The sequence below is a fragment of the Cimex lectularius genome, unplaced genomic scaffold, assembly GCF_000648675.2.
Source record: "Cimex lectularius strain Harlan isolate CLEC.00 unplaced genomic scaffold, Clec_2.1 scaffold37, whole genome shotgun sequence".
NCBI lineage: Eukaryota > Metazoa > Arthropoda > Insecta > Hemiptera > Cimicidae > Cimex > Cimex lectularius.
In genome coordinates, this window is record NW_019392682.1 from 775,357 (window position 1) to 792,478 (window position 17,122).

General features: G+C 33.9%; 1 protein-coding gene across 3 annotated transcripts in view; it reads right to left on the reverse strand.

The window, feature by feature from the left end:
• Window positions 1-17,122, reverse strand: part of LOC106665537 (ATP-binding cassette sub-family G member 1-like) — a 242,947-nt gene that overhangs the window by 58,979 nt on the left and 166,846 nt on the right. For all 3 annotated transcript variants that reach the window (XM_014392017.2, XM_014392018.2, XM_014392016.2), the window contains exon 4: window positions 1,958-2,156. In XM_014392017.2, coding sequence (XP_014247503.1) covers window positions 1,958-2,156 — 199 coding nt within the window. The remainder of the gene's footprint in view (window positions 1-1,957; window positions 2,157-17,122) is intronic.

The window sequence follows — 17,122 nt, forward strand, 5'->3', positions numbered from 1 at the left end:
AGACTCTACTGTCGTTAAATAATTAATACAGTCAATTATGGCTATTAAGTGCATATATAGACCTATGTATTCACTTCGCTAACAGTATCCCGTGGCCACTTCATAAGTCGCCGAAAATCGAATCGGTTTTCGGGGGGTTCGTTTGTGTGTTAGTCGGTAATGATTGCTGCAAATTTTTAACAAATCGTATTTCTTTTTTATTGAGTTGATTTGTGACTTTGGTACATTTATGTTTTTGTACTAGTATCCTGTTTTTATTTGTGCACCTTTGTATCTTTCTTTGAGTTGTATTTATTCTTGGAACATTTTATTTTTTATTTTTGTATAGATTTGTATCTTAATGTATTTATAACATACATAACAATAATTTGTGTATGTAATATTTAAGTTCACTAGTTTTCGTGGTCCGTTTGAAAAATGGCAAAAAGGAGGGAAATACGAGATGTAAGTTGAGATAGGGAGTTGGTGTCCGAGTGGATCGAAATCACGATAGCTCAAGTGTTTAGACCAGCGGCGAATTGAGCCGAAGGTCGTGGGTTCGAATCCCGCTCGTGACACTAGCTTTTTCATTTCAACCGAAATCCTTCAATTAATTAATTATTCCTTCTATGGTCTTGGTTGAGATAAAAAAAAGTCAGTGTCTCAAGCGAGATTCGAACCCACGACCTTCGGCTCAATACGCCGCTGCTCTAACCACTTGAGCTATCGTGACTTCGATCCACTCGGACACCGATGAAAAATGGCAAAAAGGAGGGAAAATTCGAGAGGTTGTAAGTTGAGATGGGGAATTCGTGTCCGATTGGATCGTAGTTACGATAGCTTTAGTGTTTGGAGCAGCGGGGCATTGAGCCGAAGGTCGTGGGTTCGAATCCCGCTCGTGACACTAGCTTTTTCATTTAAATCAAAACCCTTCAATCAATTAATTATCCCTTCTAAGGTCTTGGTTGAGATAAAAAAGTCAGTGTCACAAGCGAGATTCAAACCCACGACATTCGCTATCGTGACTAAGTGGTTAGAGCAGCAGCGTACTGAGCCAAAAGTCGTTGGTTCGAATCCCGCTCGTGACACTGACTTTTTTTTCTCTCAACCAAGACCTTAGAAACAATAATAAATTGACTAATCAACAACTTTGATTCCAAACGTACCTGAAAAAAGTAAGAAAAGAGGCATGTACATATATGTAAGTTAACCGAGGTAACCTATACAACCACGTTAAATATCTAAATTATAATTCACCGCACGTTATTTTGCACAGGGTTCTTAACATGTTGCGTAATCATGTGCAAATTGTTTAATGCCGTGATGCGTACATCGTCACTGTAATTAAGCCAATCATGCTGGATGAGAAAAATCACCTTCAAGATTCAACAGTACATTATCCACAGGTTACCGATTTTAAATAACAGATTTAATTATTAAATTATTTAATAACAGCAATTTTCAATCGTTTACATTTTTATTAAATCAGTTAAGGCAATTACGCATTTCTTAAAAGAATTGAGAAGTGAGCTCGTCTTAGAAGAAAAAACTAATGAACCTTTATTAACCACTTATAAATAGTTTCGTTCAAAGGCTATCCATTTTATGATGATCGTAAAAATGTAGTCAAGGCTCATGACAATTTGTTACATTGTAAGTTGTGGAGTTTATTCGGCTTTTTATGAGCATTGGCTTGTCATCCATAAGAGCATTGTCATCATAAATCATTTTAACAGTAGAAATATATTAATTGCCTAATTTACCAATTATTTATTTATAATCAATTAAAAATTAGATCAGAAAGCCTTTAATAATGAATAAAACTTAATGGCATTGGAAATTTACAATCAAGTGTAATAATTAAAAATAAATTATTTCCAATAGCTGAAATAAATCTGTTCATAGATTGATTAGTAAAAAAATCAATTTTCCTAAACAAATTGCCCGATTGAGAGTAGGTTTCTTGTTATTGTCTCACCTTGTTATTTTTGTCCGAGTTTGTTATGCTGCAGCCGAGTTTGAGGTGGGTCGCAATGGCCATGGCTTCGTGCACGGTCAGCAACGGCCTGACGACGTCGTCCTGCTGTATGTAAGTGGACACCTTTTTGAATTCTTCCAATCCGATTTTCCCCCTGTCCACGCCGTTGATCAGGATTTCGCCGGAACTGCCGCGTACGCTGGAAAAAAAAGTCATATATCATTAAGGAAACTCCGGAACAGCCTCATCCTTCCCTCGCTGTCTTACAAAAGAAATTTTAATTAGAATAATTCAAATTAGGCTATATATATTCCAGTTGTGACGAAAAAGTAAGTAGGCAATAAACCATTCTAGTTTGTTTTTGTTTTTTCACTTAAACCACAAAAGTTATATACTAGAAAATAATATTTATAAATTATCCACGGTGCATGAAAATAAGCTTCACAATGATGAAACTATTGCTTTTTTTGACGTTGAAATAATATTATATATATGGCGAAAAAAATAAATACTGGGAAGGATACAAAAATAAACATGTACATGGTTCGAAAGACAAATAAATAATGAAAGAGTTAATGTAAAAAGAATTGCATAATAAATTTAGATATATACAGTCAATACATTCTAAAGATGTTTAGATGAATAGATTTTCCTACAGAAAAGCTGATGAAAAGATACTAGATGAAATTGTTTTTTCACCAAAACCCATACCACAACACATCGTTAAATTTTCTCTCAGATAGATATATATACTTGGAAATATGATAAAGTATATGGTAAATTTGTCGAATGGAATGTCTAGTTCCCCCCTGGTTGTTTCAAAAACTACTAAACGTAGAAAAAAATTTAAGCAGCATGCTATTTTGCTTGATTTGATTGAAATCAACCTTAATATTATATTACAATTAATTAAGATTTTTAGTTGAGATAAAAAAGTCAATGGCACGAGCGGGCTTCGAACCCACGATCTTCGGCTAGATACGCCGCTGCTCTACCACTTGAGCTATCGTGACTTCGTGAGGTGCCATTGACTGTTTTATCTCAACTAAAAACCTTAATTAATTGTAATATATTAATTGGTCAAGCGGACCATGAAATTAGTGGACTTAATATTATAACTATACACAGGGGCCCTTTTTTAGATGACCAGGCTGAATTTCTCTTGAAAAGAAATGAAAAAACACAAAAAATACGTGTTTAATATTTTTTTAGTCTAGTTTCAAACTTTTACCTTTTTTTCTAGAAAAATTGTACAGGTACCTCAGGCTCAACTTGAAAATTTCGAATACAACCCTATTCATCCTGACAGATAGTTTTACGCTGAAAATAATAGCGCAATCGGATTTTAAAGTGGTCAAAAAATGACAAAATTGTGGCAAAAAGAAACCGAAAATTTCGTCTAGGAGCTGAATATTCTATATGTTCGCGAAATTCCGAATTCCTCACTCCGAAACGTTGGATTTGGTTTTAGGTTTTTTACCAAATAGAAATTACGGATGCAATCCGATTTACAATTTTAAGCAGTCGCTCAAATCTGATCCAGGAACTCTGATTATGATAGGCGTTTAACTTTCCTTCAGCAAATCTGATTTGGGAGGCTGAAATATAGATTTTATAGATTACTAAAATATTATTTTTCGTGTAATAATTGCATCGTTGATTAACATAAAAATAAAAAAGTTCCACGACGCAGGTTAATATAATTTTGTATGATTTAAAAAGATAAATCAACTAAATACTGCTTCTTTTTTTGCATATTTTGACAAACATTCTGTAAGCAAAGAACATCAGAAAATGGTCAAAATTTGAATTTGACTTCATTGTCGTGATTCTAGCATTATGAAACCCTTAGATACCGACTTTCGTGTAAATCGGTGTAAATTTATTTTTTGCCCGATAATTTCGACGACCTCGGAATCTCTGACATAATTTTTCTCAAAACTTAGATAACCAATTTTCATGATTGATGATTTGTTTTAAAAAAATTATTATGTGCATTTTATAAATGTATTAAACATTAAAATCGGACTATTATTTCCATTTAAAAACAAGGTCAATTTCTGACAAATAATTTCCCTATTTTGTGTATTTTCTTTTAGAAAAATTTGATGTATATTTTATGATACACGGGACGTTAAAAAGCTACGTCCCTCTTCTTTCAAATGTTTTGTTTGACGTTCAAATCCGTTTAGCCGGTCTTGAATTATCGCTATTTCTCTCTTATTGTAAATCTGAAATTGTGTATAAATTGCAAATATTTATTTTATTTTCTGTTAGTACTAACTAACTAGTAATCAAGAAATAAAAGCAGTTCCATAAATAACTAGGTACATGAACAAAGAAACACAGGATCGTTATATGAAGACGTGAAAAACAAATAACAGTAGAAAAAGGAGCAACTGTAGAGTATATTAAATTTTATATATTTTTTAAATAATATATGAAATATTTTGAATATAAATTGTAAATTTTGATTCGTTATTTTACCAGACAGTTTTGTGTTTGCTTTCTCGTTTCAGCAGAAGATTATATAAACATTGATAAAATTTGGAAAATTGTCATTTCAAAATCCTCGATGTTGTTACTTTTTACCGGGAAACCTTTGGCCAAATATGGCCATTTTAGTAAGTCAAACGAAAAGAGTACTAGTTTTTTAATAAACCTTAATTTATCAATAATTTCAACCCCTATACACGGGACTCACTGGTGAGAAAAATCCAATTAAAATATACGGACATTGTGCGCGTCGGGAAAAGGGTAGATTTAGCCTGGATTCCAGGGCACGTCGGACTGGAGGGGAACGAGAGAGCGGACCTAGTCGCGAAGCCGGGTACTCTCGTTCCTCACAGTGATGATGTTGAGACCACCCTGATTCAGCTAAGAGAATTGTGAAAAATATATTAGAAAAGTGGAAGCGTCGTTGGGCCGACTCGACTGACGCGCTGGTGTCCGTCAAACCGACGGTCAACCGGTGGAGCCCGAAGGGAATATCTCGAAGGGAAAGCGTTGTCTGACCCGCCTGCGGATTGGTCACACATGTGCGACTCATGGGTACCTGTTGGTCGACCTAGGTGCCCAGCATGCCAAGGTAACAGACTCACGGTGTCGCACGTGATGGGGGGTGTGCAGCTTGGCCTCATAAGGGACCGAATGGAATACCGCCGGACTATAGGAAAATGCTCGAGCATAGCAGAGAGTTTAAAGAAAAACTTTTTATGTTTTTGAGAGATATTGGGATAATGGGTTGTATATAGTGGGGTATTTATTTCATAGGTTAAAGTTTAGGTTAAGTTTATGTTAGAATAGGAGTATGCTGGACGGCGGTGCATCATATCATTTCAAGGCTCCACCGCTGCTCCGCCAAGCCGGGTCGGGGCGGAATATCGAGTACCCTCCGACCCGGATTCTAGACAGAGGATATGCATGAGTGATTGGGTTTGTATATAGGAGTATGTATGTATTTATTGTATGAGTGAGTGTGAGAACGACTATTTTTAGGGAACGTAAGGGCGCCTATATGACCAAAGAAGTCGATGGCGCCCGATCATAGCCCAACCTCGGAGTCGCTCAGGCACCAAGGTGGGTGACTCTCCCTGATCATCCAAGGCCAGAGGTCTCCTTGGAGGTCTCGTAATTCTAATTTCTAATTTATATTAATAATTTCAATTAAATAATCACGGGCACACTGTAGAAAGCGAAATGGCCATATGTACAAATCTCCAACCCCGGGAGGATAAGCAGACCAAAATGATCGGTAGCGACCAAAATTCAGTTACTACTCTGCAGACAATACAGAACCCACAAATTATAGTATTTAGCCCATGCACTCAATATTATTTTGTGTTTAGATGAATTTAAAGATTAGATAAATACGATGTCTCGTGAAGTGACGTTTTTTCTTCAAGAGGTTGTCCCACATCTTAAAATTAATACTGTTAATAAAAATTATTTATTGTTCACAGAATGATTATCGATAGTTTTCGAGATATTTTCTTTTCATTTTAATTCAACCTTTCACAGTTTTTATTTCCATACATTCCCCTGTCTCATAAAAGGTTAATCCTAGTATAAATTGTTACTAAATGGAAAGAGCAGTGAAAACTCTGCGAGATTCATAGTAAAAAATCATTTATAAGATAAAAACTCGAGTTTAGATACCTCCTGAAGTATTGACGTCTTATACTCTTATCTAATTGGTCATTTTCGATTTATCTATTTATTAGTCCAATTTTATGTAGACATATTCCTACGTTTGTCTGACTTTTTTTCTTTTAATTAAAACAAATTATTTTTGGTATGTATTGTAATTGAACTGGTCGTAAGTTGAAAAGCAGATATAATGTAAACGGTGCATGAACATTTTTTCTTTCTCTATGGGAAAAGGTAACATTGCCATGTGTTATTTGACTAAAAGGGAATTTCGATAAAATCAAACCATTTGAAAACAACATGAAATGAAATTATGGCGTGCTTTTTTACTGTTTCCTTTCATGAAGTCCTCATCTACAATGCACTTCCATTAATAAAATTTTCCCAGACGTTAATGGTATAGAGATCATGGATGTGGACATTTTAACAATGAATTTCAATTATAACCTTGTCAAACATTCAATAATTTATTTGATCTTATTCAAGGCAACAGTTATATGCACATAAATTAATTTCGAACTGGGCGGATGAATATTTCATTTATAAATAACTATGTTGGCTTCTAGTTACGAAGTCATTATTTTGGTAAAATACGTCCTCATGGTGGTCATAATGCTTAAAAACCGTTACGTTTAATGCTTTAATCTTCTGATTTTAAAAACTTTAATAAATATAAAGGAATAAATTTGCATGAAAGGATATGTTTTTTTATAAGGAAACAATACGATTTATAATATTGTACAAAATTTATAATGATGAGGGAAAATTGCGAACGTAAAAATCATTTGAATCATACTTTATTCTATGTAGAAACGTTCATTTTTTAATAATAATTAAAAAACGAATTTTTAATATGTAATTTGGTACTTTTGCTACCAACTCAGTTACTGTAAACCTACTTAAAACTAACCTAAAACTACGTAAAGAACATGTAATTTAATTCTGTCAGGTAATATCATTGAAATTATGTATATATATTTTTTTTTTCAATTACTGTTTATTGGATTTATTAATATTGTTTTTATTATAACATATTGCGTATAAACAAAACCGTCCACCTGGTTTATGCACGAAAAATGGGCCTGTTTCGGAAATGCATATTTTCTCAACCATTTATGTCCAAGACCTGCGCTAAGTCTCATTTTTTTTTTAAATTTTACATTGAACAAGACAGCTTTTTAAATATTTTCCTAGCTTCGGTCATAAATTAGTAAACGGTTGAGAAATGGGCAAAGTGGAAGGTGACCAATTAAATGCTTAGTACAATTTCCTATCGATGGCATTAAGAAGAACCTCCAGGACGATTACGTGGCTCCAAAGCTCAATTTGTAATTTTCGTAAAAAGTGCAAAAATTAACATATTCCCGAATTTTTCAGTTTACTGGTGAACGACTGAAGCCAGGGAAACATTTAAAAAAGCCACCTTCCTCAGCGTAGAATTTTCTAAAAAATGAGACCTAGCGCAGTTCTTTGATTTAAAAAGTTGAGAAAATTGAGAGAAAAAAAATATTCAAATTTGCCCGTTTTTCGTTCAAAAACCATGGGGTTGGATTTTTTGATGGGCAGTGCATATATCACAGGAAGCGCCTTGCGTTTTTTTGAAATTTTAAAAAACTGATCTGATTCAATACAATCCTCCATGCCATTTTCTTATCCTAAGGGGAAAAAACTTTTTTTTTTAAATTGGATTGATACACTATAATAACCTTGAAATCTATGCCAACAAAGCCAGAAAACTATATTGGAAAAAATTATGTATTTACTTTGTTTTAATTCTCAAATCCAAATTGCGTATTGGCAAGACAGTTCGGACACTTGCCTCATATTTATCAATCTAGTCTCACCAAAAAATATTTAATAAAATCAGTAATCTTATGTTTTACGTGCTCGTGGAAAAGACCGATCTCTCTCTCTCTCTCTCTCTCTCTCTCTCTCTCTCTCTCTCTCTCTCTCTCCCTCTCTCCCGAGTTTCAAGAACGCATAAAATTTGAACCGACATGTTTTCGCAAATTTTTAAGCTCTACATGTCTTTTTAAGACAGGGAAGCGACAAATTCTTACTTTTTCTTACTTTGACCTTTTGGGTTGCGGAATGCATCTGCTGTCGCTAACCACTTGTTTACCGGAAATTCAACTTTTTCTTCCCATTTCCCAGATGTTGTGGCAGTTTGGCTTAGAATGACGTATTGAAACGATAGGCTTATGTATGGTAAGAGAGTGATCGTTTTTTTCCATGACCACGTAAAAATCAACTTTTTTGCCGAAAAATCGCGAATAACTCATAAACGGTTGAGAAATAGGGCAAAGTGGAATATGACCAATTGAAAGCTTATTAACATTTCCTATTGATTGCCATAGTGCGCCGCTCCAAGGGCGACTTGCTAGCCCAACAGCTCAATATGAAATTATGGTATAAATGCAAAAATGAACATGTTCCCAATTTTTTTAATTTAGTTATGGATAACTAAAGTTGAGAAAACAATTTAAAAGGCCATCTTGTTCAGTGTAAAATTGTAGAAAAAAATGAGAGCTGGCTCAAGTCTGTGACTTAAAAGGCTGAGAAAATATGCATTTCCAAACTTGGCTAATTTTTCCGACAAAAATCAGGTTTTTTCGTATGGACAATGTATTTTATTACTAGAGTGCCAATAGTAGTATCAATAATAAAGACTCTTTAAACGATTTTCGGATTTGTATTTGGATTTATATAGGCTCAAATCAGCACATGACGTACGTACATACAAACATGTGCCGTGCTTTTAGTCTACCATTTGGATGAATTCCAGGATTTCCTATTTACTATAAATTGCCGACAGACTCGAGAATCTGCCACCTTGGCTGTTGGTTCGGGGACAGACCTTAGTCTTATTTTTAGATATATAATTGAATTAGTTTGTTAAATAGATAAAACGAATTCAATAACATTTAATAGTTAACTTAATCCATATATGCTTAGAGGTCATAATTGACCGTATTGATCGTTTCAATCAAAAACGAATAATTGTTTTAGCTAAGATTTTTACTTGAGTTGAAAAATTAGTGTCACGAACGGGATTCGAACCCACGACCTTCTGCTCAATACGCCGCTACTCTAGCCACTTGAGCTATCGTAACTACGATCCACTCGAACACCAATGCCCCATCTCAACCTATAACCTTACGAATTTTCCCTCCATTTTTGTCATTTTTCAAATCTTTAGTATTTGGGATAAAAGAATATTTTTAAATGTTTCATAGAAAAAAACCATGAAGTTTAAAACAAAAAATAAATATAAGCCATATATACATAAGCCGAATAAAAGTCAGGAAACAACTAACTTGCAGGAACAGCACCATGAACTGGATTAGCTGGAATTCAGCAACAAGGGTAGACCGACTTTCAAATTCTCATTAAAAAAGGAAGAAAAATGTGGCCCCACTGGTGTCTTTCTGATGCCCTCGTAAAAAAAGGTTATTTATTGAATTTTTGAACTTATTGTGTATAAAGTCGTGTAAACAGGATTCGATTCTCAGCGACTTATGAAGTGGCCAGGGGGAGCTACTTCGTTTCACTTATTAAATTAATCCATATTCGCTTAGAGGTCATAATTGACCATAATAATTATTCCAATTAATTATGCTTTTGGTATAAGGTTCTTAATCTCAACCAAAAACCTTAGATAAAAATGTGTGGTGTAAGTTGCCACCATTTTGATTAATAAATTAATTAAACAAGTAATGTTTAATTAATTTCATCGAATTTATGTGAAAACAAATAATTTATATGCATTTAGTAAACGTAATATCTAAACTTTTTATATAAGGTTTTTGGTTAAAATGAAAAAGCTAGTGTCACGAGCGGGATTCGAACCCACGACCTTCGGATCAATACGCCGCTGCTCTAACCACATAAGCTATCGTAACTACGATCCAATCGGACACGAAATTCCCATCTCAACTTACATCCTCTCGAATTTTCCTTCCTTTTTGCCATTTTTCATTGGTGTCCGAGTGGATCGAAGTCACAATGGATGTTATATCAAATGTGTAGTATTTAGCGACCGTTAATTAATGATTATTTGGAGATCGTGAGATGCGGTCTGGTGTGGCGTAGGTTTCAAAAACATTTTATTTATTGCGTAAGCGTTCCTTTGTTCACTCTCAACACAACACACAGTAATGACACATCAACACAAAAACTAACACGTTGAGCCCTGAAGACGATCTCAATAAAGATCCAAAGTTGGCACGATAAAGAAAATCTTTTTCTAAGCCTACGACACACCAGAATGCTTCTCACGATTACTAAATAATCTTAGATAAAAAGAATAATTAATTGGAATAATATTTAATAGCTGGTAAATGAAAATGTAAAGCAATTTCTGTCATGTAGTCGGGTTTAAGTCTTTACTCGTTAGGCGGCAAGGTTGAGAGGTCAGTCCACTTTATAATATTTTTTTCCGAATAATTATATTGAATTTCAAGGGCGATGCCGGGATTCGAACGTTGAACCTTGTTAGCACGGCAGAGCCACGAGACGTTTTCAGTCCCTAATACACGACATGAATATCGTTCAGTAGATGAATAAAAAATATTCAAATTGTTATTTGACAATTTTCGACGGGCGTGTTTGGAGGTTAAAATATTCCTTCTTTATCTTTCGAGTGAAATAGAATAAAATCGGAGATGTGAGAAAACAGGGAGAGTTCAGTAACCGGTTTGCGGAGGCTTGTTTCCTCGCTGAAAATATTATACCGACAAAAGGGCGAACGAGACGACTCGGAATTGCGGCTTGGAACTAAGCTGGCTCGGTTATCCACTGGGGCTTTGGCATAAAACCGTTCGGAGGGAGAGAATCGCGCTAGAAGGGCATGGGAATTAGAGCAATTTCAGCGGAACTTCATCCAAAGAGAAATATTTGCAATGTCAATGTACTTTTTTTCTGTCCCTACAAATCGGTTGGTCGGGTACAATGGGCTTTGAGCTAAACTGTCTCAGCAACAAGCTCCCTTCAACTTCGCCTCGGAGAAATTTCCCGCGAATCGAACAGTCGTTCTGCTCTGAAAATTTGCCTAACCTGGGGTTATAAAAAGGCGATTTGCTCGTTGATGTCTTCGGCGAAAAAGCAAACGGCCCCAGGAGGGATTGCCTTTAACCTGATGGTAGAACAATTGCGGTTAAAGTATTATTTCCCCCTCATTAAACGTTAAGAGATTAGCGGTCTAATTGACCCCGGTTAACAGTGTAATTCGAAGTTAAAACCCATTCGTTACCTCTAGTAACTTTTTAAACTCCTTCCGAGTGAAGATTCTCAAGCAAGAAAAAATAATTTAAAAATGCCATAAATGTCATGGTTACTAAATGCTCAGGTACATCTGCCTTCATATTATATTGCATTTATGACCTCTATGCGGATGACTTATAAATCTATCTCCTATTTTCACCTCATGATCTTCAAATCTCGATCACACGGAGGACGTTATGCCATCAGCTCCCAAGCAGTTGAAAATGAACTCGCTCAATATCAATAAGTCCCAGCATAGTATTTGGATCCCATCTCCTTCACCACTCCTTATTTTCTATTCCTCCGTTCTGCATTAACAACCAAACGATCACATTTTATCTACCTGTCAAAAACATAAGGATCGTCGTAGAAATGTGTGGTGTTTAGTGACTGCTAGTTAATGATTATTTGAAGATCGTGAGATGCGGTCTGGTGTGACGAAGGTTTCAGAAAAACATTTTCTTTCTCGTGCAAACGTTTCCATCTTTATTGAGATCATCTTCAGGGTTCAAAGTGTTTGTTTTCTGCATAGATGTGTCATCTTGTGGGTCGTGCCAGAATGACATATTTACGCAGAAAACAAAAACGTTGAGCCCTGAAGAAGATCTCAATAAAGATCGAAACGTTGGATAAAGAAAATGTTTTTCTAAAACCTACGTCACACCAGACCCTGAAATAATCATAGAGATCGTCCTTGATCAAACCCTGGAAAAAGCTAATTTACCAAATCATCTCCACCCACCACCATTCCAATCATAAAAACTAACTGTTCCCATTCAGAACACGAAAATTCCTGGTGTCCTCCTTTATGTTTCACATTTTCGATTTTGGCTGTTTAATCTAGGGTGAAACTCACTAGTGAGCTTCAGACTCAGGCTGATCATGAACTGCTTTGTTCGATTTATATTTAACTCCCAAAAGAGATCTCATGTGCCTAACAAGTATAGTGGTTTGATATAGCTGTACCCTCTTATCACAAGATATATATATATATATATATATATATATATATATTCTTCCTTGTAGAAAACAATTTTTTCCCATTCCTTTTCCCATATTTATAATCTGTTAACTCTAAACACATTCGTCACCGCCATTCCGATCTGTCTTAACTGTGTCCCATACAAATTCACCGTTTTTTGTCGCTCCTTCCTTATTCGTTCCTAAAACATCTGGAATTCACTACCTCACTCCATTCTCCGTGCCTCGACCCTTTCTATCTCAAAGTCCTGACTTGACAACCGTCTGTCCCTACAATTTATCACCGAGTATGGTTAATTTTCTGTTGAGTTTTCTCCTTCTTTTTAATTTAAGTTTCATTAATTTTTATGCTATTACATTTACATCTTTATGTACATATGTGTGTGGTGCTTAGTGACCGTTTGCCAATGATTATTTGGAGATAGTGAGGTGCGGTCTGGTGTGATGTAGGTTTCAGAAAAACATTTTCTTTATCGTGCCAACATTTCGATCTTTATTGAGATCATCTTCAGGGACTGGGATTTATAAAAATTGTTTGAATGTTACAAATACATGTAGGATGTAAAATTTTAGATTTAAAAAACAAACACTTTGAGTGAGTACAAATACTTTGATTGAATCTAAAAAAATTCTATCATTTTATAATTTTTTTTTTCATCTAAAATTTTCAAGCATTGCATAAATTCATTTTTTTAATCTAAAATTTTCTAGCAATGAATAAATTCATTTTTTTCTAAAATTTTCTTGTATAAATTCTTTTCTTTTTTTCACATCCAACATGTATTTGTAAAATTTAAACAATGTTTATAAATCCCCGGCCCTGAAGATGATCTCAATGAAGATCGAAACGTCGGATAAAGAAAATGTTTTTTTGAAACCTACGTCTCACCAGACCGCACCTCCAATAGTCCAAATAGTTCATTTATACATTTATTTTGAGACGAATTGTGCTAAATTTCGCATTTTTTTGTTATTCGATTGGGGCCCAAAGGCCTAGAATAAAACTGTCTTTCTGGTTATATTTGTTTCTTTCTAAATTAGACGAAGTTGCCAGTAAATCAATTTACAGAAAGCCTGACAACCACACGAAATTTAGATTTTTTATGATCAATTGAGAAATTACCATTCGTGTTTATCTCAATATTGAAATCTAGGCATTTTCTACTGCAGACGCAGCAACAGTTCTAACACAACTGCCTTTCCGCATTGGATTCCCGCCGGCTCGCTTCATTTCCGGCCCTAACGGAACGGGGTTCGAAACCATAATATTTCTATACGACGGGGAAAGATTTTTGGATATTTTTCTATTTCAACTAGCGAACGATTGTTAAAATATAAATAAATCTTGCGTTAAACAATGAAAGTAATTGGAAATAATTAAACTGGACCTTTAAAACAAAATAGTTCCTATCATAGTAAGTTGTTTTCAATGATCCTGATTTCGAGCCTACAGCTGATTATGACCTGTAGGCTCGAAATCAGGATCATTGAAAACAACTTACTATGATAGGAACTATTTTGTATCTTTTTAAAAAGATTGAACAACACACTCACTCCACCACATATCTTTTCTATTAAACTGAACTGTTTACCGAATTTTTGAAATAGTTTTTTTGAAAAGTGCTTGAGTGGTACTAAGATCGTGCCCTATTGCCATTCCGTATTTGATTTTTGGATTCTCACGGTGTGCCTTTAATTACATTACATAACTCGAAAAAAACTTACTTTTTCAATAACTGGGGTGATTAATATTCAGAAACGGTCGCCAAACAAGTAAAACTGAAAAATGGTATCTTGATGGTTCGAGGATTGATACAGAATATAAATATCTGGGCGTGGTACTATATCAAACCTCTCATTAACGAAACTTTTCCGGGGAAAAAATGTCGAAAACTAAAGCCAGGTCGAACTCTATGTGGGATAATTTTATCGACAATTTAAAAAATTCATATAAATTAAAAACGCGCGTTTTTTATTTAGTTTTTCGATCGATAGTATACATTGTTATGGTGTCCAAATTTGCGGATACAAAGAATGAAAATTTAGCAATTCCAATGCTTTTTTTATCACAAAATTATTTAATAATCATTTAATATTTCCGCATATCAAATTGATTTAAAAAAAACCAACCTTAGCTTACCTTATGTTTATACGCTTCAAGTGCATTTAAATATAATCTATAAAACAATTTTAACCCCAGAGCGTAGATGTCCTAAACTAGTTACTCTAGAAATTACACAACGCAATTTATTTTAGTTTAAAAAAATTGAATAATGTAATGCGAATTAGATTTAGATTTTAACTTTGGTTTACGTAACATGAATAGTTGGCACTCTAATTGAAAAATTATACAATGTTAAAATAAGAGAATCCTGGGAAAAATGTATATCAAGAGCCTTGGATTCTTCCTCCGGCAGGATTTAATAAATGTTCTATGTTTCTGTGTCCTAATCCTGACACATAAAAATCTACACAAGGTCGATCCATCTCTTAACAATATCTTAAGGATTTAATAAAATTCTAACATAAATGATATGGATTACGTAAATGATGAGATATCAATTAATTATGAAAGGTTGATAATCAAAGCAAGGGGAGAGTTGCAGTACCTAAATTTTAGTATGTTTATGAATATAAAATTGATCTATTTATAAAATAAAAAATGACTGATGATTGGTTTTGTTGATCTCTTACTAAATTACTACGTTAAAAAAAATTAAAAATTCAATTGTTTACTTTGTTGTGACATTTATCTATCTGATAGCTAAAGAAGAATATTTTATTTTTTTAAATATATTTTAATTTACTTTTACTTTGATAAAAAAAGATATTACAAAAGAACGTTGATAACAATACATATGTCCTAAAAAGAATATGTTTGGCATAAAAAAATGGAACTGAGCTGCAGGTATGAAACTCATATCGTAGTATTCAGAAGGTTTCAGTACAAACTGGACAATTAGAAAATATGTAGGGAGTTTACTACTTAGCAGTTAAAACTTCAAGTTTTCTTCTATTCACTGCTTTCCAATAAATTTAGCCCCAATGAACTTATGGTTTGCTTCATTTTTTAAGCTAGAATAACTCAACACGGATTTGAGTTGACAGTATGAAACTCATTGAATTATTTAGGAGTGAAAACCATCAAAGCAGGTTTGGGTAAAAACTGGGCAATTGGAAAAGATGTTGGCTTCTACTCGACCAGTGAGGGTTCAGAAAATTTCCATGGTTTCCTTTGTGATTGGGACAGATGGGCAAGGGTAAACAATTCGTTTGTAGAAACATAAAAACGACATAAGAAAACTATCGTACAGTTGATTGGTTCCAAACTTACACATCAAACTGGGACAAATGTTACAATTTCAAGGTACTACAAAAAGAAATTTAAATTTAAATATCACACGAATAAAAGTCTACAATGACAAATTAAAAGAGTGGCAAACATAAATGGCACAGAATTTGATGAAACAATGTACACCCGAAAAGCACATTGGATGAGATTTTGAAAAAAATCACTAATAGGGGTTTCTGAGCAACAACGAAAATCCCAACTACCAACAAATTGTGAAAAATCACTCATTGTAGTATTTTCCAAAAGATCTTAGGGATTACAATGATGATCATGGTGAAAGGACGTCAAGACGTCAAAACTAATAAGAAAAAATACCAAGGAAGATGGGCATAAAATTATAAAGATTTCAGACTAGTGCTGGAATATCAAGAGTTTAACCAAATGCCAGGGAGGAAATTAACAAAATGAAAGTCACCCAAGAGTGAAATTAGAAAATCTTCCTAATTTTTTTTATATGTTAATTTATTTTGTTGTTCTCTTTCTTCATTTTTAACTCAAATAGCTTGTTTTTCGTGTTGTGTTTAATGTTGGACATACCTCATTTTTGAAAAAAATTATATGGAAAGAAAGATAATGATTTAAAAAAATCGCTGCAAAAACTCTTTTAAACAACACGTTTTACTTCGCAGCCATCTTAGAAAAACCATTCAAATGCAGAGATGTGCAAAGAATCCACAAACACAAACATAAAAATAGATAATTGGACAAACTAAAAATAACGAACAAGGAAAGTACTTAGAATGTGTTTAAAAAAAGTTTTGCTTTTTAGTACATACAACTACTTTTAATCATAATGGCAAGGTCAAAAGTCAAAAGTCTCCACTTCGTTCGGAATTCGTTAATCGAGACGTCCTTCAGAAAATTATGTGCGAAACCTGACGGTTTCCTGTTTCAAAAGCAATTTAATTTTCTTGGCCGCAAAAAAAATGAATATAGAGTACTTTAATCCTCAAGCATCATCAATGGATGAATTTTTTTACATCTTATTACTAAAAGATTTCAATTGATGTTGGAGAATCCCCCTCTTTGAATGGAAATGGGTTAATATATGCGGTTGCCATTACAGAAATCTCAATATGAAATTAATTTTTCTTTTGCTTCCAGGTCCTAGAAAATTATAGTAATAAACGATTTTTTATAAAGAAAATAATACTAATATATAATAATATATTAAAAATACTAATATACAGGGTGTCCTTTTAACATTGCCCGGCTGAATTTCTCTTGAACCAATGATTCTATCAAAATTATACGTCTTTCATATTTTTTAGCCTAGTTTCAAATTTTTCACTGGAAAAAAGTCACGTATCATTAAGGAAACTCCGGAACATCCTCATCCTTCCTTCGTTGTCTTACATAAGAAATTTTAATTAGAATAATTCAAATTAGGCTATATATTTTCCAATTGTGATTTAAAAAAA